Source organism: Siphateles boraxobius, unplaced genomic scaffold (assembly GCF_051911475.1).
Source record: "Siphateles boraxobius isolate OS27281-9 unplaced genomic scaffold, OSU_SipBor_1 3, whole genome shotgun sequence".
NCBI lineage: Eukaryota > Metazoa > Chordata > Actinopteri > Cypriniformes > Leuciscidae > Siphateles > Siphateles boraxobius.
This window is the reverse complement of record NW_027508919.1, coordinates 1,394,185-1,417,294: the sequence shown is the minus strand read 5'-3', so window position 1 is coordinate 1,417,294 and position 23,110 is coordinate 1,394,185. Positions and strand designations below refer to the sequence as shown.

Sequence of the window (23,110 nt, the reverse complement as noted above, 5' to 3'; positions counted from 1 at the left end):
TTTTTATTCTGATTGAATATTTATAGAAGTAATGATAGAAGTACAGTTTATTTATTAGACTTTTTATTTTTTTATTTGTTGATGTAATGTTCAAATTTGTCCGCGCGATGTCAGTATCTGACTGTTGTGTGAGCTTTCATGACATGGCGAGGCTCCTCCTTATTTTCCTTCTTCGTTCGTCCTGCAAAAGGGCTTTGTTAGTCGTCCACCATTGTCCTCGGATACAGTCACTCGTGGATTTAGCAGGAAACATTTTACAGACATGCGGAAGGATTCTAGTGATTTAACTTGCGTAACAGTGATTTTGTAAAATGGCTTTAACAAAGGGACGAATGTTCAAATCGTGGATATTTTTCGGTGTCTTTCTTCGCTTTGGGATTTTTACAGATGGGCAGATTGTGTATTCCATATCGGAGGAAGCCAACCCAGGCACGACAGTTGGAAATTTAGCTAAGGATTTTAACTTGAATCTACAGGACATTGAAAGACGTGGATTTCAAATTGTGTCGGAGAAAAATGGAAGGTATTTCGATTTGAATTTAAAGACGGGTGTTCTTCACGTTAAGGAGAGAATAGACCGAGAGGAGCTATGCGAACAGAATGTGAAGTGTTCATTACCTCTGGAAGCAATTGTTAATTCGCCTTTGAATATATATAGATTTGAGATAAATGTAATAGATATTAATGATAACCCACCAATATTTCGTACCTCAAAGACAACCCTAAATATTTCTGAATCAGCTTTTCCAGGGGAGCAGTTCGCTCTAACAAGAGCGTTTGACGCAGATGTGGGCAGTAATTCAGTAAAGAGTTACAAGCTGAGTCCAAATGAACACTTTTCTCTGGATGTACAGAGCGGAGGAGAGCAAAGAGTTTCTGCTGAGTTAGTGCTGCAGAAAGCTTTAGATCGAGAGAAACAAGCGGTGATCCAGCTCACACTGACCGCAGTAGACGGAGGAAAACCTCCAAGATCAGGAACAATGCAGATTATTGTAAATGTTGAAGATGTAAACGATAACATTCCTGTTTTCAGTAAACCGTTGTATAAAGCTCGCGTAAATGAAAACGCGCCCCATGGTACCTCCATTATTTCAGTTCAGGCCAGCGACCCAGATGAGGGCGTAAATGGTCAGATAGTTTATGCTTTAGTTAACCACGATAATGATAAAAATGTCGATTCATTTTCAATAAACCCAGAAACTGGCGAGATTACGGTGAAAGGTGATGTGGATTATGAAAGACAAAATGCCGTGGAGCTCCGCGTGCAGGCGAAAGATAAAGGGCATAAACCAAGAGCGTCTCTTTGTAAAGTGCTTCTGGAAATTGTAGATATTAACGATAATGTTCCAAAAATCTCTGTAACATCGTTGGTTAATACTGTAAAAGAAGAGGCTCCGATTGATACAATGGTTGGAATGATAACTGTAACTGATAATGATGCTGGTAAGAACGGACAGGTAACCTTAAAGATTCATGGATCCGTTCCTTTTAAAGTTCAGAACTCGTACAAAAATTATTATTCTCTTGTGGTGGATGGACCTCTAGACAGAGAGCGCGCGTCCGAGTATAACGTGACCATCACAGCTACTGATGAAGGGACTCCGCCTCTCTCCAGCACCAGTGTCATTGCTGTACACGTTTCTGATGTGAATGACAACGCGCCGTGCTTTCCAGAGCCCGTCATTAATGTTTATGTGAAAGAGAACAGTCAGATTGGAGCTGTTATTCATACAGTATCTGCTTTAGATCCGGATGTAGGTGATAATGCCCGGATAACATATTCTTTACTAGAAAGCTCTAAAAGCGGCCCGGTAACATCCATGATCAACATAAACTCTGGCAGTGGAGATATACACAGTTTACAGTCATTTAACTATGAAGAGATCAAAACATTTCAGTTTAAAGTTCAGGCCACAGACTCTGGTGTTCCTCCTCTCAGCAGTAACGTGACTGTAAATGTTTTTATCCTGGATGAGAATGACAACAGTCCCGGGATTCTCGCGCCCTATTCCGAGCTCGGTTCCGTTAACACAGAGAACATTCCCTATTCTGCTGACGCGGGCTACTTTGTGGCCAAGATCAGGGCTGTAGATGCAGATTCTGGTTACAATGCGCTGCTGTCTTTCCACATCTCTGAACCCAAAGGAAACAATCTGTTCCGAATCGGAACCAGCAGCGGGGAGATCAGGACTAAGAGGAGAATGAGTGACAATGACCTGAAAACTCACCCGTTGGTCATTTTGGTTAGTGATAACGGAGAGCCCTCACTGTCAGCGACTGTGTCTATTGATGTTGTGGTTGTTGAAAGGGCAGGTGACGTCAAGACTCCATTCAGACATGCGCCGATAAAGGAGGAGAGTTTCTCGGATTTAAATCTGTATTTGCTGATCGCCATTGTGTGTGTATCCGTCATCTTTTTACTGAGCCTCATCAGTTTGATAGCTGTAAAATGCCACAGGACAGACGGCAGTTTGGGCAGGTACAGCGCCCCGATGATCACCACACACCCTGACGGGAGCTGGTCTTACTCCAAAGCTACTCAGCAGTATGACGTGTGTTTTAGCTCGGACACACTGAAGAGTGACGTAGTGGTTTTCCCCGCGCAATTTCCGCCTGCAGATGCAGAACTGATCAGTATTAATGGAGGAGACACTTTTACCAGAACACAAACACTCCCTAATAAAGAGAAGGTAAGAAATTGTTTTATGAAAAGTTAGGAAAACATATTATTCAGTTCGATTTAATCTGGAGCTGCAATTTCTTGAATTCTTCGTGCTGCATATCGTTCATTCATTACTTATTTTAGATTAAGACTGAGGGGAAATTAATTATGAACCAATAATATTTTCTTTTATTCCTGTTGCGCACTGGTTTAGAGGGCAATTCATCATCTTTTGCATAAACGCTGTCCGTGGTGCTGAACACGCAAATGCTCTAAGAAATCAACTGTTATTTTGTCCGATATTGCCAGACACTTGTGAATATAGTTGGTTAAACTTTATTTCAGTAGTTCACTTTAGACATTCTACTAACTATAAGTAAATTGTCAACTACATGCCAACTAACTCTCATTAGAGTATTAGTAGACTGCAGTAGACTGTCAATAGAATGTTAGGTTAGGGTTAGGAGAATAAGTTGACTTGTAGTTGGCTAGTTTGCCAAGTTACTTATAGTACGTAGAATATGGGGGACTAACACAATAAACTGTTTGCTGATAGTAAAATGTCTAAAGTAGACTATAGAAATGAAGTGTTACCATATATTTCTGTTCCAAGTCGTATTAACATGTTTTGTCATTTCACATTTTTTAAGATTTAATTTTGTAGTAAATAAATAATCTTCTTCAGTATATACGTCCGATGCCACTGTTATACCTACAGCCAGAGAGATGTGGACACTTTTGCCATTTTAGACTGGGAATTTAAAAAAAAAGTATGCTCTTTTAACTGATATATTAAAAATATTAAAATATCAAAATATTTTATTGTATTTCATTTAGAAACAGTAGAGTTTGCAGTTGTCCGCACGATGTCACTAGCCTTCCATTTTACAGGAGAATTTCCATTACTCCACTATAAGCTCCTCCTCATTTTGTAGCTTCCCGATCGAGCAGAGAGGCTTTGTTCAGAATTCGCCATTGTGTCAGGAAGCTGTTGTACTTCGTGGTTTCGTGTGAACGTCTCCTCAGCGACTATGCTATCGGATTTTAAGATTTTGTCATATCCAGAAGGTTGAGGCAATGGAATCAAAACGGCAATCAAAATTTCTGTTTTGGCTTTCTGTGTACTTTTTGTGTCGGCTTTGGAATATAACCAGCGGACAGTTTGTCTATTCCGTGTCTGAGGAAGCAAACCCAGGAACTACAGTTGGGAATTTGGTTAAGGATTTTAATCTGAATATTCAAGATCTCGAGGTACGAGGGTTTCATATAGTTCCGGGACCGAACAAGAGGTATTTCGATTTAAATACAAAAACTGGCGTTCTCCATGTCAGAGAAAGAATTGATAGAGAAGAAATATGCGAACAGAATATTAAATGTTCGCTGTCTTTAGAAGCCATGATTAGCTCTCCATTGAATATTTACAGATTTGAAATAAATGTTTTTGATATTAATGATAATGCACCCGCATTTCGGACATCAATAATACATCTAAATATTACCGAATCAGCTATTCCAGGGGAGAGGTTTCCTTTACAGAGCGCGTTTGACGCAGATGTGGGCAGTAACTCTTTAAAGAGCTACAAACTGAATCCGAACGAACATTTCTCTCTGGATGTACAGGGCGGAGGAGAGCAGAGTGTGTCTGCTGAGTTAGTGCTTCAGAAAGCATTAGATCGAGAGAAACAGTCTGTGATCCAGCTCACACTGACTGCTGTAGACGGAGGAAAACCTCCTACATCCGGTTCAACCGAGATTTTTGTTATCGTTGTAGATGTTAATGATAATATTCCTGTTTTCAGTAAGTCTTTGTATAAAGGCAAAATCATTGAGAATGCAGCACGTGGTACTCACGTGATTACAGTTAAAGCTGTTGATTTAGATGAGGGTGTGAACGGTGAAATCATTTATTCAATAGTGAATCACAGCAATGACAAAAATGTCGATGCATTTTCGATAAACTCAGAAACAGGTGAAATTACTGTGCAAAAAGATGTAGATTATGAGCAGAGGAATGCAATCGAACTCCGAATACAAGCAAAAGATAAGGGTTATAATCCGAAAGCGGCACACTGTAAAGTATTGGTCGAAGTTGTGGATGTGAATGACAACATACCAGTGATATCTGTGACGTCTTTAGTGAGCACTGTTAAAGAAGATGCTCCGATTGAGACAATGGTTGGAATGATAACTGTAACTGATAATGATGCTGGTAAAAACGGACAGGTAACCTTAAAGATTCATGGATCTGTTCCTTTTAAAGTTCAGAACTCGTACAAGAATTATTACACATTAGTGGTAGATGGACCTCTGGACAGAGAGCGCGCGTCCGAGTATAACGTGACCATCACAGCTACTGATGAAGGGACTCCGCCTCTCTCCAGCACCAGTGTCATTGCTGTACACGTTTCTGATGTGAATGACAACGCGCCGCGCTTTCCAGAGCCCGTCATTAATGTTTATGTGAAAGAGAACAGTCAGATTGGAGCTGTTATTCATACAGTATCTGCTTTAGATCCTGATTTAGGTGATAATGCCCGGATAACATATTCTTTACTAGAAAGCTCTAAAAGCGGCCCGGTAACATCCATGATCAACATAAACTCTGACAGTGGAGATATACATAGTTTACAGACGTTTAACTATGAAGAGATCAAAACATTTCAGTTTAAAGTTCAGGCCACAGACTCCGGTGTTCCTCCTCTCAGCAGTAACGTGACTGTAAATGTTTTTATCCTGGATGAGAATGACAACAGTCCCGGGATTCTCGCGCCCTATTCCGAGCTCGGTTCCGTTAACACAGAGAACATTCCCTATTCTGCTGACGCGGGCTACTTTGTGGCCAAGATCAGGGCTGTAGATGCAGATTCTGGTTACAATGCGCTGCTGTCTTTCCACATCTCTGAACCCAAAGGAAACAATCTGTTCCGAATCGGAACCAGCAGCGGGGAGATCAGGACTAAGAGGAGAATGAGTGACAATGACCTGAAAACTCACCCGTTGGTCATTTTGGTTTGTGATAACGGAGAGCCCTCACTTTCAGCGACTGTGTCTATTGATGTTGTGGTTGTTGAAAGCGCAGGTGACGTCAAGACTCCATTCAGACATGCGCCAATAAAGGAGGAGAGTTTCTCGGATTTAAATCTGTATTTGCTGATCGCCATTGTGTGTGTGTCCGTCATCTTTTTACTGAGCCTCATCAGTTTGATAGCTGTAAAATGCCACAGGACAGACGGCAGTTTGGGCAGGTACAGCGCCCCGATGATCACCACACACCCTGACGGGAGCTGGTCTTACTCCAAAGCTACTCAGCAGTATGACGTGTGTTTTAGCTCGGACACACTGAAGAGTGACGTAGTGGTTTTCCCCGCGCAATTTCCGCCTGCAGATGCAGAACTGATCAGTATTAATGGAGGAGACACGTTTACCAGAACACAAACACTCCCTAATAAAGAGAAGGTAAGACATGTTTTCTATGAAAAGTTAGGAAAACAAATGATTCAGTTCGATTTAGTTTGGAGCTGCAATTTCTTGAGTTCTTCGTGCTGCATTTCGTTCATCCATTAGTTCTTTTAGATTAAGACTGAGGAGAAATTATTTATAAACCATTAACCTTCTCTCCCAAACTCTTTTATTCCTGTTGTGCACAGGTTTAGAGGGCAGTTTTATCTTTTTTGCACTAACGCTGTCCGTGGTGCAGAACACGCAACTTCTCTAAGAAATCAACTGTTATTTTGTCCGATATTGCCACGAACTTATAAATATATTTCAGTTCCATGTCGTATTATCCTGTCTTGTAAATTCACTTTTTTCATTTAATTGTGTAGTTATTAAACTTGTTCAGTATATGCGTCCAATGCCATTGTTATAATTAGACAGCCAGAATGATGTGGACACTTTTGCCATTTTAGACATCACATTTGTTTGAATGTTATGCTCTTATAACTGATAGATTAAATATATAAAAATATTGTATTATATTTTATGAAGAAACAGTAGTTTGCAGTTGTCCGCACGATGTCACTAGCCTTCCATTTTACAGGAGAATTTCCATTACTCCACTATTAGCTCCTCCTCATTTTGTAGCTTCCCGAGCAGAGAGGCTTTGTTCAGAATTCGCCATTGTGTCAGGAAGCTGTTGTACTGCGTGGTTTCGTGTGAACGTTTCCTCAGAGACTATGCTATCGGATTTTTATGATTTTGTCATATCCAGAAGGTTGAGGCAATGGAATCCAAACGGCAATCAAAATTTCGGTTTTGGCTTTCTGTGTACTTTCTGTGTCGGCTTTGGAATATAACCAGCGGACAGTTTGTCTATTCCGTGTCTGAGGAAGCAAACCCAGGAACTACAGTTGGGAATTTGGTTAAGGATTTTAATCTGAATATTCACGATCTCGAGGTACGAGGGTTTCATATAGTTCCGGGACCGAACAAGAGGTATTTCGATGTAAATACAAAAACTGGCGTTCTCCATGTCAGAGAAAGAATTGATCGAGAAGAAATATGCGAAAAGAATATTAAATGTTCGCTGCCTTTAGAAGCCATGATTAGCTCTCCGTTGAATATTTACAGATTTGAAATAAATGTTGTTGACATTAATGATAATGCACCCGCATTTCGGACATCAATAACAAATTTGAATATCAGCGAGTCAGCTTCTCCAGGGGAGAGGTTTCCATTACAACGAGCGTTTGATGCTGATGTTGGTGTTAATTCGATAAAGAGCTACAAACTGAGTCCGAACGAACATTTCTCTCTGGATGTACAGGGCGGAGGAGAGCAGAGTGTGTCTGCTGAGTTAGTGCTTCAGAAAGCATTAGATCGAGAGAAACAGTCTGTGATCCAGCTCACACTGATTGCTGTCGACGGAGGAAAACCTCCTAAATCCGGTACAACGGAGATTATTGTTAACGTTGTAGATGTTAATGATAACATTCCTATTTTCGGTAAGTCTCTGTATAAAGCCAAAACCATTGAGAATGCAGCACGTGGTACTCACGTGATTACTGTTAAAGCTGTTGATTTAGATGAGGGTGTGAACGGTGAAATAATTTATGCAATCGTCAACCACGACAATGATAAATATGTAAATGCATTCTTGATAAGCCCTGAAACGGGTGAAATTACTGTACAAAAAGATGTAGATTATGAGCAGAGGAATGCAATAGAACTTCGAGTACAAGCAAAAGATAAAAGCAATAATCCGAGAGCTGCACACTGTAAAGTATTGGTCGAAGTTGTGGATGTAAATGACAACATACCAGTGATATCTGTGACGTCTTTAGTGAGCACTGTTAAAGAAGATGCTCCGATTGAGACAATGGTTGGAATGATAACTGTAACTGATAATGATGCTGGTAAAAACGGACAGGTAACTTTAAAGATTCAGGGATCTGTTCCTTTTAAAGTTCAGAACTCGTACAAGAATTATTATACCTTAGTGGTAAACGGTCCCCTAGACAGAGAGCGCGCGCCCGTGTATAACGTGACCATCACAGCTACTGATGAAGGGACTCCGCCTCTCTCCAGCACCAGTGTCATTGCTGTACACGTTTCTGATGTGAACGACAACGCGCCGCGCTTTCCAGAGCCCGTCATTAATGTTTATGTGAAAGAGAACAGTCAGATTGGAGCTGTTATTCATACAGTTTCTGCTTTTGATCCTGATGTAGGTGATAATGAACGGACAACATATTCTTTACTAGAAAGCTCTAAAAGCAGCCCGGTAACATCCATGATCAACATAAACTCTGACAGTGGAGATATACACAGTTTACAGACGTTTAACTATGAAGAGATCAAAACATTTCAGTTTAAAGTTCAGGCCACAGACTCTGGTGTTCCTCCTCTCAGCAGTAACGTGACTGTAAATGTTTTTATCCTGGATGAGAATGACAACAGTCCCGGGATTCTCGCGCCCTATTCTGAGCTCGGTTCCGTTAACACAGAGAACATTCCCTATTCTGCTGACGCGGGCTACTTTGTGGCCAAGATCAGGGCTGTAGATGCAGATTCTGGTTACAATGCGCTGCTGTCTTTCCACATCTCTGAACCCAAAGGAAACAATCTGTTCCGAATCGGAACCAGCAGCGGGGAGATCAGGACTAAGAGGAGAATGAGTGACAATGACGTGAAAACTCACCCGTTGGTCATTTTGGTTTGTGATAACGGAGAGCCCTCACTGTCAGCGACTGTGTCTATTGATGTTGTGGTTGTTGAAAGCGCAGGAGACGTTAAGACTCCATTCAGAAATGCGCCGATAAGGGAGGAGAGTTTCTCGGATTTAAATCTGTATTTGCTGATCGCCATTGTGTGTGTATCCGTCATCTTTTTACTGAGCCTCATCAGTTTGATAGCTGTAAAATGCCACAGGACAGACGGCAGTTTGGGCAGGTACAGCGCCCCGATGATCACCACACACCCTGACGGGAGCTGGTCTTACTCCAAAGCTACTCAGCAGTATGACGTGTGTTTTAGCTCGGACACACTGAAGAGTGACGTAGTGGTTTTTCCCACGCAATTTCCGCCTGCAGATGCAGAGCTGATCAGTATTAATGGAGGAGACACTTTTACCAGAACACAAACACTTCCCAATAAAGAAAAGGTAAGAGATGACATATAGCCTACATTTTTTTATTATTATTATTTTTATATATTTAATTTATTAAACACAAATATTTAAAATGTATAAACCGAAAACAAATGTTGTTATAGGCCTACTGTTCTTAAGAAACCAGTCAACAGTTTTTTTTTGTCAGGGTTATAGCCTAGTTCTCTCTCCGAAGCCACTTGGTGTCAGTATAGTGTTTTGCAACATTCGAGCGCGCCCACATTGGCTCCTCCTCGTCCTTACTTGAGCGCCACTCATGCGCTTTGTTCTATTCCGTCTGAATGCATTGAAACAAATGACATAGAGTGGAATATAACTAAAGAATGGAACCTGTTTTGTCAATTGTTTTTTTGCAGCGATTGGTGGAGTTTACAAAATAGATGCGTAATGGCTAGGATAATTCTTCTCAGCAGGATCGCTATTTGTCTGGTTTTACTGCGCTTGCTGTCTACGGCTTCAGCCCAGATCGCATACTCCATTTCAGAGGAGGTGAACACAGGGACATTTGTTGGAAATATCGCAAAGGATCTTAATTTGAACATCCAAGAACTGGAATCAAGCGGATTTCACATCCCCGCAGTTTTGGGAAGGAAATATTTTGAGGTTCATTTGAAAACGGGTGTTCTTTTCGTCAGCGAAAGGATCGACAGGGAGGAATTGTGTCCTGCCTCACCGCAATGTTCAGTGAATTTAGAAGCCATTGTTAATAGTCCATTAAACCTGTTTCGCATTGAGATAAATATATTAGACATTAATGATAATGCTCCGTCGTTTCGTGTTAGGTCTAAGCAATTTAACATATCAGAGAATGCGTTTGTTGGAGACAGATTTCAGATGCCGAGGGCGTCGGATCCTGATGTTGGAGCGAACTCGGTAAAGAGCTACAAACTGAGTCCGAATGAGCATTTCTCTCTGGATGTGCAGAGCGGAGGAGAGCAGAGTGTGTCTGCTGAATTAGTGCTGCAGAAAGCTTTAGATCGAGAGAAACAAGCGGTGATCCAGCTCACACTGACTGCTGTAGATGGAGGAAAACCTCCCAAATCTGGTACAATACAGATAATCATAAATGTACAAGATGTAAATGATAACGCACCCGTGTTTGGTAAAGCTCTTTACAAAGTGCGTCTATTTGAGAATGCACCAATGGAAACATTAGTCATAAATCTGAATGCCACTGATTTGGATGAGGGAGTAAATAGTGAAATAATTTATTCTTTAGTTCAGCAAGACAGCGATGACAAAACAAACAAGGTTTTTAAAATTGATTCTGCTACCGGTGTCATTTCAGTGCAGGGCAGTGTGGATTTTGAGGAACACAATGCCTATGAGATTCATGCTCAGGCTAAAGACAAAGGAGCGAGTCCGCGGTCCGCGCACTGTAAAATATTAGTAGAGGTTTTAGATATAAACGACAACGAGCCAGAAATATCCTTAACGTCACAAGTGAACACAGTAAGGGAGGATGCTAAAAAAGAAACAACGGTTGCTTTGATAACGATATCTGACAAAGACTCGGGAAAGAATGGAAATACGCACGGGAAAGTGGTAGGTGATGTTCCTTTTAAATTACAGTCATCGTACAAGAATTATTATTCTCTTATAGTGGATGGGCCGTTGGATAGAGAGCGTGTTGATCGATATAATGTCACAATCATGGCGTCAGATGAAGGGACTCCGCCTCTTTCTTCCATACGCGTTTTAACAGTGTATGTATCTGATGTTAATGACAATCCCCCACGTTTTCAAAATCCTGTTATAAATGTATTTGTAAAAGAAAATGGTCCTAAAGGTCAATTCCTTTACACTATTTCGGCTGTTGATCCAGATTTAGATGAAAATTCCAAAATTACTTATGGAATACTGGAACCACTTCACAAATCTGGAACTACATATTCTGTTGTTAGTATAAACTCTGACAGTGGAGATATACACAGTTTACAGACGTTTAACTATGAGGAGATCAAAACATTTCAGTTTAAAGTTCAGGCCACAGACTCTGGTGTTCCTCCTCTCAGCAGTAACGTGACTGTAAATGTTTTTATCCTGGATGAGAATGACAACAGTCCCGGGATTCTCGCGCCCTATTCCGAGCTCGGTTCCGTTAACACAGAGAACATTCCCTATTCTGCTGACGCGGGCTACTTTGTGGCCAAGATCAGGGCTGTAGATGCAGATTCTGGTTACAATGCGCTGCTGTCTTTCCACATCTCTGAACCCAAAGGAAACAATCTGTTCCGAATCGGAACCAGCAGCGGGGAGATCAGGACTAAGAGGAGAATGAGTGACAATGACCTGAAAACTCACCCGTTGGTCATTTTGGTTAGTGATAACGGAGAGCCCTCACTGTCAGCGACTGTGTCTATTGATGTTGTGGTTGTTGAAAGCGCAGGTGACGTCAAGACTCCATTCAGACATGCGCCGATAAAGGAGGAGAGTTTCTCGGATTTAAATCTGTATTTGCTGATCGCCATTGTGTGTGTATCCGTCATCTTTTTACTGAGCCTCATCAGTTTGATAGCTGTAAAATGCCACAGGACAGACGGCAGTTTGGGCAGGTACAGCGCCCCGATGATCACCACACACCCTGACGGGAGCTGGTCTTACTCCAAAGCTACTCAGCAGTATGACGTGTGTTTTAGCTCGGACACACTGAAGAGTGACGTAGTGGTTTTCCCCGCGCAATTTCCGCCTGCAGATGCAGAACTGATCAGTATTAATGGAGGAGACACTTTTACCAGAACACAAACACTCCCCAATAAAGAGAAGGTACGTTTTTTAGGGGGCCAGTTAAAATGTACTTTTTTCTTTAATTCATATGTGTACAAAAATCTTGTATTGAGCTTCTGACATCTGTTGAAACATGAGCTGTTTTTAAATTGCATGAGAGCTCTCCGTGGTGCTGAAACACACTGCAATTGAGCATAGTTTGACTCTGTCCAGCAACAGTGTGCTGAATGGTGCCTTATTGAATACCAATATTTGTTTGGCCAATGTAAACAGAACAGTTTTGAGTTTGTTTTATTTATTTATTTAAATTTGTTGACCTTTTGTACAATGCAGAGATTACCACGGCTGTTTCTAGGTCTGAAATTGAGTCCGAAGTCTGTCACGTGAAGCGGATTTGTCGCTGTCTGTGTCATGTTGGTTAAAGAGGACATCCTCGGCTTTTGTGTTCCGCTTGGAAAATCTCTGGCACATAATCAGGACAAAAATTATGCTGACACTGGGCTTGAATTTACCAATGCTATCTTACCAATTGTCACATGACTTTCCCCCACTCTCTTCCTTGACTTCTTTCTTTTTCACTTACAACATGCAGTACTGGTTACTGGTTTTGCACCTTTTCATAATATTGTCTCTCCCATGCATTCCAAACACTCAACCTCTCTCTTTTTCAACCCATTTACTAGATATGTCCCAATGGAAGTTTAATTTCAATTCATTTTGTAAACAGGATTCAGTAGATTAGCATTAGCAGTAGCTCTCTCATCATGCAGCTGAGGCCTCTCAGCAGGGTGTGAGCCATACAGATAATTTCTACAGCCTATAATTTGGAGAAGGGCTGTCTTATATCCCTATATGTCTCATTCACAAATTAAACGCGTTTTATTTCTTACATTGTTTGATACCGTAAATGGCCATTTGGATTCTTTTTTCTCTTTCTTCTGTCTATGCTTTTAGGTCGATCTGATTGTGTTCGTCTCTGCTTTAGTCTTTAGTGGATTGCATGAGCTTGCATTGTACATATGCAAGCCACATATTTACATGTTTCTGGTTAAAAATATAACAGTAAGCATAACTGTAAGAGTATTTAAGGGAGGGGGGAGATAACCTGAATATTAGAATTTCTTAGAATTTGACAGCAGCGTTTTAGCTGACAAGGACTGCAGAAAAAAATACTGATGACCCATAAGCATGATTTGAGAATGTTCCAAACAACATATTATTGTGTGCTTTAATCGAAGCAAGAACATCTGACTTTTTGTAAAACAGAGTTAGCATTATATGCACATTTGATTAATGTCCTGTGTTTAATGTTCTGTGCACAGCAACTTCCTTTTTTATAGTTTTGTGCTTTAATCTATGAGGATTTATTCGTCCCGGCTTTATCTTCTTTTTTTTTTAATACAGTTTTACAGTAGACCTGCAGGTTTGTTCGTTTGCTGTATTTGCTTTGTTGTGTTGAGCAGAACAACACAAAGCAGAATTCAGCTTTGTTATTGTCTCTGTGCCGGCTGAGATTTTCCTTCCAAGCTGATTGCCTGTGTGGGAGAACGAGAGGGGGATGGGAGAGAGAAAACGGGATAGAGAAAGGGAGGAGAGTGGGGGTGTTGAGGAAGGAGAGATGGGATAAAAGGTATTGGGAGGAATACGCAGATAGACAGACACTGAGAGAGAGAGAGAGAGAGAGAGAGAGAGAGAGAGAGAGAGAGAGAGAGGGGGGGGGAAATGGAGTGGGGGAAGGGACAGTAATTTTCCGTTCTGTGCTGCAGGAGCCCTTGGTTTGCAGGCTGAGCTCATAGCTGTGACATCATCACTGTCAATCACACCAAAACCCCACCCTGTGCTCCAGTTCTGCTGAGGCCAAAGTAACTCTGACAACAACTGCAAACATAGTTGTTTATGTGCATAAACAACATGCATAGTGTGAGTGTATGTGTGTCTGTGTTTGTGATAGTTTGCTAATATGAGAAGAGGTTGCACAATTGATGTTTGTTGACCAGCAGTGTTAATAAGAGTGTCAGCAGCAGAGGTTTCATTACAGTCCTGTGATGACCCTGGTTTGTACAGACCATTAAATCGATTTCATGAGCACATTCCTTTCATTTGTACATTTGAACATAGAGAGAAGAAGAATTCAGCTTATTGCTTTACATTACATTACTAATTGATTTACAGTGATTTCACTTAGTGCAAGAGAAGTCTGAACAGATAGAAACTGAGTTTAACATCAGTTGTGCTGCATTAAAATATTAGATCCTTCCTTGTAACGTGACTTACAAGAATGAGAGCGTTAAGGCAGAGATTTGTTTATTTTATTGCATCTTGTTATAGTTGCAAGATGTTGTTATGTTTTAACTCTTTTCTCATTAATCAGTTTAACCTTGTCCATTCAAATCAGTCAATTTGAAACCTGATGATGATTTTTTTTAAAAAATTATTCTATTTAGCCTTAAATATTTTGAATATAATTGACAATATTGACTGTTTGGCTAAAATTGTGGTCCCTTTGACACATTTAAAACAAGTTCAGAGCTAAGTTAAATACAAATTTAAATTTTGGATGTTGTCATTTCTTTGCTCTATTACCCAGCCCTAGTTTTTCTCCCTACAGTTACAGTTTTTCCCTACTAGACCAAATGACGCACAGTTCAGTGGCACACTTATCAACCAGCAGGTTAGTGACATCCTTTTTGTTCTCTTTACTCTTCTGTCTCCTTCACATTCTGTCTCACACACATGTAATGATGTTAAATTGCGATCTTAGCACTTAGTGTCTTTTCTTATTCCTCCATTTTCAGGTTGTCATGGAGACTTGGCTCTGTTTCTTTATAACTAGCCAATGCTGCATTTTGCCACACCCACACACACAGAGAGAGAGAGAGAGAGAGAGAGAGAGAGAGAGAGTAGGGGTGGGGGGTGGTCATGCAGAGTGTGTGAGGAAAGGGTGTGGTGAACTGGTAAATGAATGGAAAGAAAGACAGTAGAGTCAGAGGATGTTCATGAAAAAGATGGAATAAATGGGGAATCAGGTGGTATCAGGCAAACAAGCGAGAGTGTCAGGGAGACAATAAAAAACGGATTCACAGAATTAATTCACTCTTGGGACGGCGAGTGGAGAAACAGCAGCCGCTGGGCGTTCAGCCACTGATTAGACATGATAGAATTTGTCATAGGCTTATTGAGAGACTGAGACGAGAGAGAGAGAGACAGAGAGAGAGAGAGAGAGAGAGAGAGAGAGAGAGAGAGAGAGAGAGAGAGAGAGAGACAGAGGGAGATAAGGAGTATGGGAAGATGATGAAACATTGGTGGTACCAGTTGTGATTTTTATTGAACAAATTTTGACAAACTAAACAGCTATTTATTTCCCTGATGCACTAATTTATCTGCCTGTTCACTTCGAAATAAAACATTAAAAAAAGAAAGAGACTCATAGCAAGCCAACTGTAATGTGTACTACAGTATGTGTTGTTAATGTACAACACTATTATGAACAATTCTGACTATGGAAAGCCGAAAGTGACATAATTATTATTTTTTTACTGCATTGTACGATTACACTTTATTTGGTAACACTTTATTTTACAGTGTCCTTGTCACATATGTTACATGTAATTACCATAGTAATAACAGTAAATGATGCCTAATTACATGCAATTAACCCTCAACCAAATCCTAATCTTACCCTAACCAAGTGCATGTGGTTAATTCATATTACACTGTACTTAAATATTTAATTACACTGTAACAATGACACCTTAAAATAAAGTGTAACCCTTTATTTTAAGGTGTCATTGTTACAGTGTAATTATATATTTAAGTACTGAGTGATATTAAGCAACTACATGTTCTTACTATAGGGTTAGGGTAGGATTAGGATTTGGTTGAGGGTTAGTTGTAATTATGCATAATTTACTGTTATTACTATGGTAAGTACATGTAACATATATAACAAGGACACTGTAAGATAAAGTGTTACCCATTGTACAATAAATTAGTATTAGTACAGAGGTTAATTGAGCACTTAAATGCTTTTGTACATATCCTTCTGTTATATTCAACAATTGGTAGCACTTTATTTTACAGTCCTTTTCCCCATGTACACTATATACTTATTATAGTAATTGCAACAAGGTACTAACCCTGAACCTACCCCTAACATAACCGTAACCCATGTAGTTACCTTATATTACCCAGTACTTTCTTAGGTGAGTACACTAGGAAGTACACGTAAGTGAACATACTGTAAAATAAAGTGAAACCCAACAATTTACTTGAAAACAAATCCGTTATGCTGATATAACATTTCAGCATTCATTCTGAAACATAATAAATCTGTTTATTTTACAAATGAATAGCCTGATATGCATTCACAGATTTCTGGTCTCTACAACGAAGCAGCAAAAAGAAAAAAAAGAGAGAGAAGGGGAAACTTGGCTGCTTGATATTCTGTTTTTCACACATATTCACAGCATGTACGGGGTCCTCAGTAGTGGCTTTGTGGCTGTGTCTACTGAGGCTTGTCTGCATTGCCTGATAGCTTTGTTTCACCTCCACAGGCGTCTGTTTTAGAATCGGGCTTCTGAAGGGCAACCGGTGCTGAGGCAGCAGGGTTTATCAGGGCCCCGGAGGTTTAATTGTTTTGCGTTCAGTAAAACCATGGCCTGTTCTCTGACGGAGAAATGTAATGGAGGAGAAATTACACACGCTTTGGGATCGCAGATCCTTGAATCACGTTGGCTCACAGATAAATGAAGAGAGTTCTGGGTGCGTTTAGCTGTGCCTGCCGAGAATAGAACAGAGAATTCTGCATGTTTTATTTATTCTGCGGTACATAAAAGGTTGGTTTTAAAAGTGCAAGAAGTTTGAATCCTTGCCTAAAATCTTGGCTGTGATTAGTAATGCCGGTCTCGTGTGTTTTGCCTAATTATTAGAGAAATCTATAACTATTTGTTCTGACAATGTTTCAACTTGATTACAGATAAAATATATAGGTCTGATTTCACAGACAGGGATTAGATTAAGCCAGGATTAGGCCTTACTAGTTTAATTAGGACATTTAAGTAGCTTTTAGAAATAAGCCTTAGAAAAAAACATTACACTGCATCTTGAGACAAAGCAATGGCACTGATATATTTTAAGATTTGTCAGTGTAAATTAAAACAGCTCAAACATGCATTTTAGTCTGGGACTAGATTTAAGCCTTGTATGTGAAACCGGGGGATAGTGCATCATGAAATGTAACATTTTAATCTATCCTTGCCACTAGATAAAATGGATATGGATTCAGAAATTTGTGCAACTGAATTCAAATTTTGCATACTATACATTATGATGGATATGGATGTAGATAGATACAAAGAAGATACATATATTTTGCCTTATCACTCACTCTTCCCTTCCCCTCTCACTATATTAAATTCTCATACTTTGATGATTGGTCAGGATGTGGCCGTTTGTTTTACAATAATTCAGTCATTTAAGGGTGGCAGAGAAGGAAAAAAAAGAGGAAGAGAGAGTTTGTCTTAAAAATCGATTATTCTGCAAGTCAGAGAAACGGAGTAGATGACTGTCAGAAATACGTATCGAGGATAAGAGCATAGCGGTGTTTAAATATGACATTTGAAAAGAGGATTTATTTGTTCTGTTCCATTGTTTCTTTGTGTCAGAGACAGAATCTAATGCACTCTGATATGTGAGATGTAAAGACCTGCAGTTCTTCTTTTGTACCCATAGAGGTCTGACTTTACCCATTCTCTGTTTGACAGCATCCAGTATGCTGACACACCCAGTCATTTTCTTTTCTTCTTGGTCTTTCAGCCAATGTCTAAATAATATTCAGGTCTCCTATTTAAAATAGTAAAGGTGTCATGGGAAAAAAAGCTGAACTGCATTAAACATGATAATGATATGTTTATGTGTAGCTTATATACCATTGCAAAGCTTTAATCAGTATAAATATCAAAAATTGTGTACATTAAATTGCACAATACAAATTTAAAATGTAATTAGATTTTTTTTAAACGGAATTCTATATGTCTATAGCAAATAAAATGTCATATGTTAAAGAAATATATTTCTAAAACAAACATCTGCAATATATATAAACAATAATTTTAAAAAAGGTTTTTTGAATGGAGAATGGTGGTTTTCTGATGATGTCATCTATTTTACTATGAATGATAGATGCAGTGAGGTCATCACTCGTGGCCCTGAGCAGTGTGACAATGAAGCCACAAAACTGACTCACACACATTTTTTAGACAGACAACTCTGACTCACACACTCTCATAAAAACCCTCATTTCAGAACGACATGTGGGGACAATTTAACACATTAATTATAGAGAAGACACTCCCATAACATTAGTGTTCAGACTCACCTCTAACAACTAAAGTCTCAAAGCTGGTCCTGCAAAGCCCTGTGCTGCACAATAGCCATTATTGCAGTCTAATGAATGTCTTTTTAAACGGGCAATAACTGCACTGTAATGATCCAGCGTTAATATTTTAGAGTCATTTATAGTGAGCGAGTAGAGCTGGAAATTAATATCTAACAGAAGCACTCTGATGAGCTGTAGACCATCTATATATCTATCTATCTATCTATCTATCTATCTATCTATCTATCTATCTATCTATCTATCTATCTATCTATCTGTCTATCTGTCTATCTGTCTATCTGTCTATCTATCTATCTATCTATCTATCTATCTATCGCTACTTTATTTCCTTTTGAAATAGTCTTTAATGGTTTCAGACAGTTGGATGCCAGGATGAATAATGTATGTTCTGCTACCATGTAGAAAATCCGATAGTTGAAGTTGAAGTGCCATAAGGAGTCTTTCATTTTAATAATGTACAGACATTTCAGGGGACGCCATTGTAGTTTTTGATTACAATGTGTGTTTGTTTTATTCACTTTGGTACTATTTTCACAAGTAAGGTGTACATTTTCAAAACTCTTAGTACAAAAAATCAAAAACAAAAAAGTCATTCTTTTAAAACCTGATCCCATGATTTGATTAGTAATACACATTTTCAGTCCACATAATCATTGTTTCAAACACAAGATCACTGTAGTATGTATTGAGAACATTTGGTTTAATCGCCGAATTTTTTTTCAATTTAGTACTTTTAACAATCAGTTAATTTAATAGCAAATAATGCAATATACATGTTTTAAAATCACACTTGTTGCTGAAATAATTGCAGTAACACAGGCTACAGTTGCCAGATTAGACACTTACATTATCTAATGTACGTAATATAAAATCCATAATGTTTGTAATCATATTCAGTGTTTTATCAAAATCTGATCAATTTGATGTTATACAATTTCCTCTCCCTTGTACTATATCCTGCTCTATGTTCACAAATGGCAAATCTCTCTGTTTCACACACACACACACACACACACACACACACACACACACACACACACACACACACACACACACACACACACACACACACACACACACACACACACACACACACACACACACACACACACACACACACACACATATACTGAGAGAGAGAGAGACTTTGAACATAGTGGTTATAACCTAAGATAAGTCGCTTATAATGTAAAGATAATTAATTACATCTGGTTGTCCTTATAGGAAATTGCAAACTAAGTATAAACTATATCTTTAGAATCTGTATCTTTATAAATGTATAGATGTACCAAATTATTCATTGATTGACCATTAAAGGGATAGTTCACCCAAAAATGTAAATTCTGTCAGTAATTACTCTCCCTCATGTTGTTCCAATCCCGTAAGACCTTCTTTCATCTTCGGAACACGAATTAAGATATTTTTGATGAAATCTGAGAGCTGGATCACTCCTCTATAGGCTTCTTCAGGGATTGAACTTGCCGGCCTCGAAAAGTTATTAAAGACATCGTTAAAATAGTCCAAGTGACTACAGTGGCTCAATCTTAAGTTTATCAAACGACGAGAATACTTAATAGCTCCCGAGTAGCCTCGAGTCAGTTCACTAGTATAATAGCGTACGCTTCTGTTTTTGTATGTCACACGCATCACCCACATGACCAGCGTCGGCCAATAGTGAGCCTACGTGTGACGTAGCTCTACGCAATCACACTACGTTAACTGACTCGAGGCCCACAGAGAAGGAAATTAATAGTTGAAATAAAGTCGTTATTTTTGTTTGTTTTTGCACACAAAAAGTAATCTCGTCGCTTGATAAACGTAAGATTGAGCCACTGTAGTCACTTGGACTATTTTAACGATGTTTTTAATAACTTTTCGGGGCTGGCAAGTTTCCATCCCTGAAGAAGCCTATGGAGGAGTGATCCAGCTCTCAGATTTCATCAAAAATATCTTAATTCGTGTTCCGAAGATGAACGAAGGTCTTACGGGGTTGGAACAACATGAGGGAGAGTAATTACTGACAGAATTTTCATTTTTGGGTGAACTATCCCTTTAAGATCAGTTGGATTAAATAATAGACAAATGTGTTACAGTAAACTGAACGAAAAGAGATGCAAATGAAAAGTTTGACAGCATTCTGAAAGTCAGCTGAAATGAAATGTTTATTTAGGTGAAACACTTATTTTGTGTTGTGAAAAGGATACTTTGTGATTTTGTGTATTGTACTAACACTAAAATGCACCAAAGCAAATTAAAAAAAAACAGTAAAAGGCTCCCATGTTAGAAATATTCAGCCATTGCATAACATAGATGCTACTTGTTTGAGTGAGTTTCCACTTCAGAAGGAGCAAAGCAGCATCTTTTTGTTTATTCTGACAGATGTCCATTTGAGCAGAGAGTAGGAGAGATAACTTCATCTAAAACCCTGAGGGGGAAAACAATTAGCAGCAGACAGCAGATGGATGCGATTCTAACAGGTAAAGCAGGGAGATGTCATTGTTGTACAAATGCATCGCAGCACAATGAGACACAGAAAAGACAGCGAGAGAATGTGTGTGCGTGTGTACATGCTAGACAGACCTCGAAGGAAAGGCCAGGTGTTTGAATCAGCTTGCATGCATAATTGGCGAGATTACGGCTGATGTTTTCCGTCCCCCCTCTTTGAAATGGGCGTAAACAGCCGTGCGTGTCCCCCGGGGAGCGTCTGTGAAATGTCAGGACAGCGCAGTCAGAGCTCACTTTTGCCGAGTAAAATAGGGAAGAATAGATTTGAAAAATGTGTGTTTGAATGAACAAAGAATTTTTGGTTTCACTTTATTTTGATGGTCCCTTTAACCCATTCTGTTGTTGCAAAGTTAATTATTGTCAGTAGAATGTCTGTTGGAGGACCATCAAAATAAAGTTTTTTTTATAAATTGGATAGATGTCGGTGCTCGTTTCATAATATGTAATTAATACATAAATGATATGTAAATGACTGAAAAAGAAAATAAAATAATAAATGAAAATAATGAATGGGTTAGGTGCTGATGTATACTCATGTTGCCGCAAAGATCTTTATTGTTTAGCCTATTATTATAAAAATAATGTATCAATCGCTTTGGCTCAATTCTTAATTGAGAATTTTGATTTAAGCAGATTGCATGTTTTGGCACATGTTTGTACAGTTGTCTACAATTTGCACAATAACTAAATGCACATGGCTTGTTAATCAAAAGTGATGAGTTGATTCTCTGTGAAATTGTCAAACTCTTCACAACATCTAAACATTCTTTCATCACATGAGCCTTTACATGCTAAATGATCCTTTCAGTTATTGAAATATGTCGGACATACATGTATATTCCATAAATACCTATGACATGGAATGTTTGTAATGTCCGCTGATTTGGCAAATGGCCTGCAATTGTAATGAAATAGGAATCACAATCTTGTCTATCAACCAATCAAGTTTGGAAGCATACAGTAGGCTGTAAGGAGTTTGCCCAGCATTACCATTACTACCGTTTATGAACATGAAGGAACGTCACAACCGTACATAGCAACAGCAGTTTATTTTTTGTAGGAAGATATGTAAGAATGTGTGGTGGTGGTGTTATAAAGTAATAATGAACAAGCATCTGTGAATTTTCAGTTTACATATAGCACATTTCTAAAAAAATAAATGTGCTATATAAATTAAAATGTTCTGTCCTACTTTATATTAGGTGTCTTTACTATGTACTAACATTTTAATTAATAATTTGATACAATGCACTTATTGTGTTCATACATGTTTTTACATTGTTTTACATTTTAAAAGTATCTGAATGTAATTGAAATTAAACTTCAGTAAATAGAATTACACTGTTGACCCTTTCCTTAAACCATCCTTACTCATACAACCTCACCTGTCCCTATCCTTACACGTATCCCACCTTAATAGCAGCAGAAGTGTTTTGCAATACAATATGAACACAATGTACTTACAATTTTTGATGTAAGTACATAGTAGTTAAGGACACCATATGTCAATTTTCTCTCTGTGTACTACAGGATTGACTTTCCCAAGTACATTTTTACCTACTGCTGAAATCTGTATCTAAAAAGCCCAGTATGATACACAAGAGCATTCAGCTAGACAAAACTGACATCCTTATATAGTGTAGAAAACAGACCGTGTCAACTAAAAAGTAGAAAACACAACAAATTTGTATATTACAAATATTTCCATGGTGAAAAAACATGTTTAAACATGCATCTAAACTCACATGATGAAATGTTTTTTTTTGTTTTGTTTTGTTTTTTGTGGCATTGGTCAATTTAATTACACATTAACTAGGTTTGAAGCATGAATTAAATGTGTGAATATACATTTTTTTGTGTGAATATACATTTTGCAGACATGCGATAGAGTTTTGATGTTCAAGCAACTATTGTGACAATTGCACTTACAGTTTAGAGAATGTTAAGACAAAAATGTTAAGAAAAATGTGCCAAAGCGATTGAGAAAACTGTAAAACCTAGTTCCTCCTTTTCTTATTTCCTCCTCCCTCACAGCAGTTTCTCTCTCTCTCTCTCTCTCTCTCTCTCTCTCTCTCTCTCTCTCTCTCTCTGTGTGTCTCCCTTTCTCTCTCTCTCTCTCTGTGTCTCTCTTTCTCTCTCTCTCTCTCTCTCTTTCTCTCTGTGTCTCTCTTTCTCTCTCTATCTCTCTCTCCCTCTCTCTCTCTCTCTCTCT

The 23,110-nt window shown here is 38.9% G+C and overlaps 1 protein-coding gene and 1 pseudogene across 3 annotated transcripts in view; both read left to right on the top strand.

Annotated features, from left to right (window-relative positions):
* Window positions 1-147: 147 nt before the first annotated feature.
* Window positions 148-23,110, top strand: part of LOC143756690 (protocadherin alpha-C2-like) — a 52,625-nt gene continuing 29,662 nt past the window's right edge. Inside the window, exons 1-2 of one of the 3 annotated variants that reach the window (XM_077247268.1) lie at window positions 9,580-12,035; window positions 14,605-14,667. In XM_077247268.1, the coding sequence (XP_077103383.1) occupies window positions 9,657-12,035; window positions 14,605-14,667 (2,442 nt within the window). In that variant the 5' untranslated portion in view covers window positions 9,580-9,656. Of the gene's footprint in view, window positions 2,691-9,579; window positions 12,036-14,604; window positions 14,668-23,110 lie in introns of those variants that run through there. The other 2 variants (XM_077247270.1, XM_077247269.1) reach the window with 2 other exon arrangements.
* Window positions 6,773-9,281, top strand: LOC143756609 (protocadherin alpha-3 pseudogene; annotated as a pseudogene).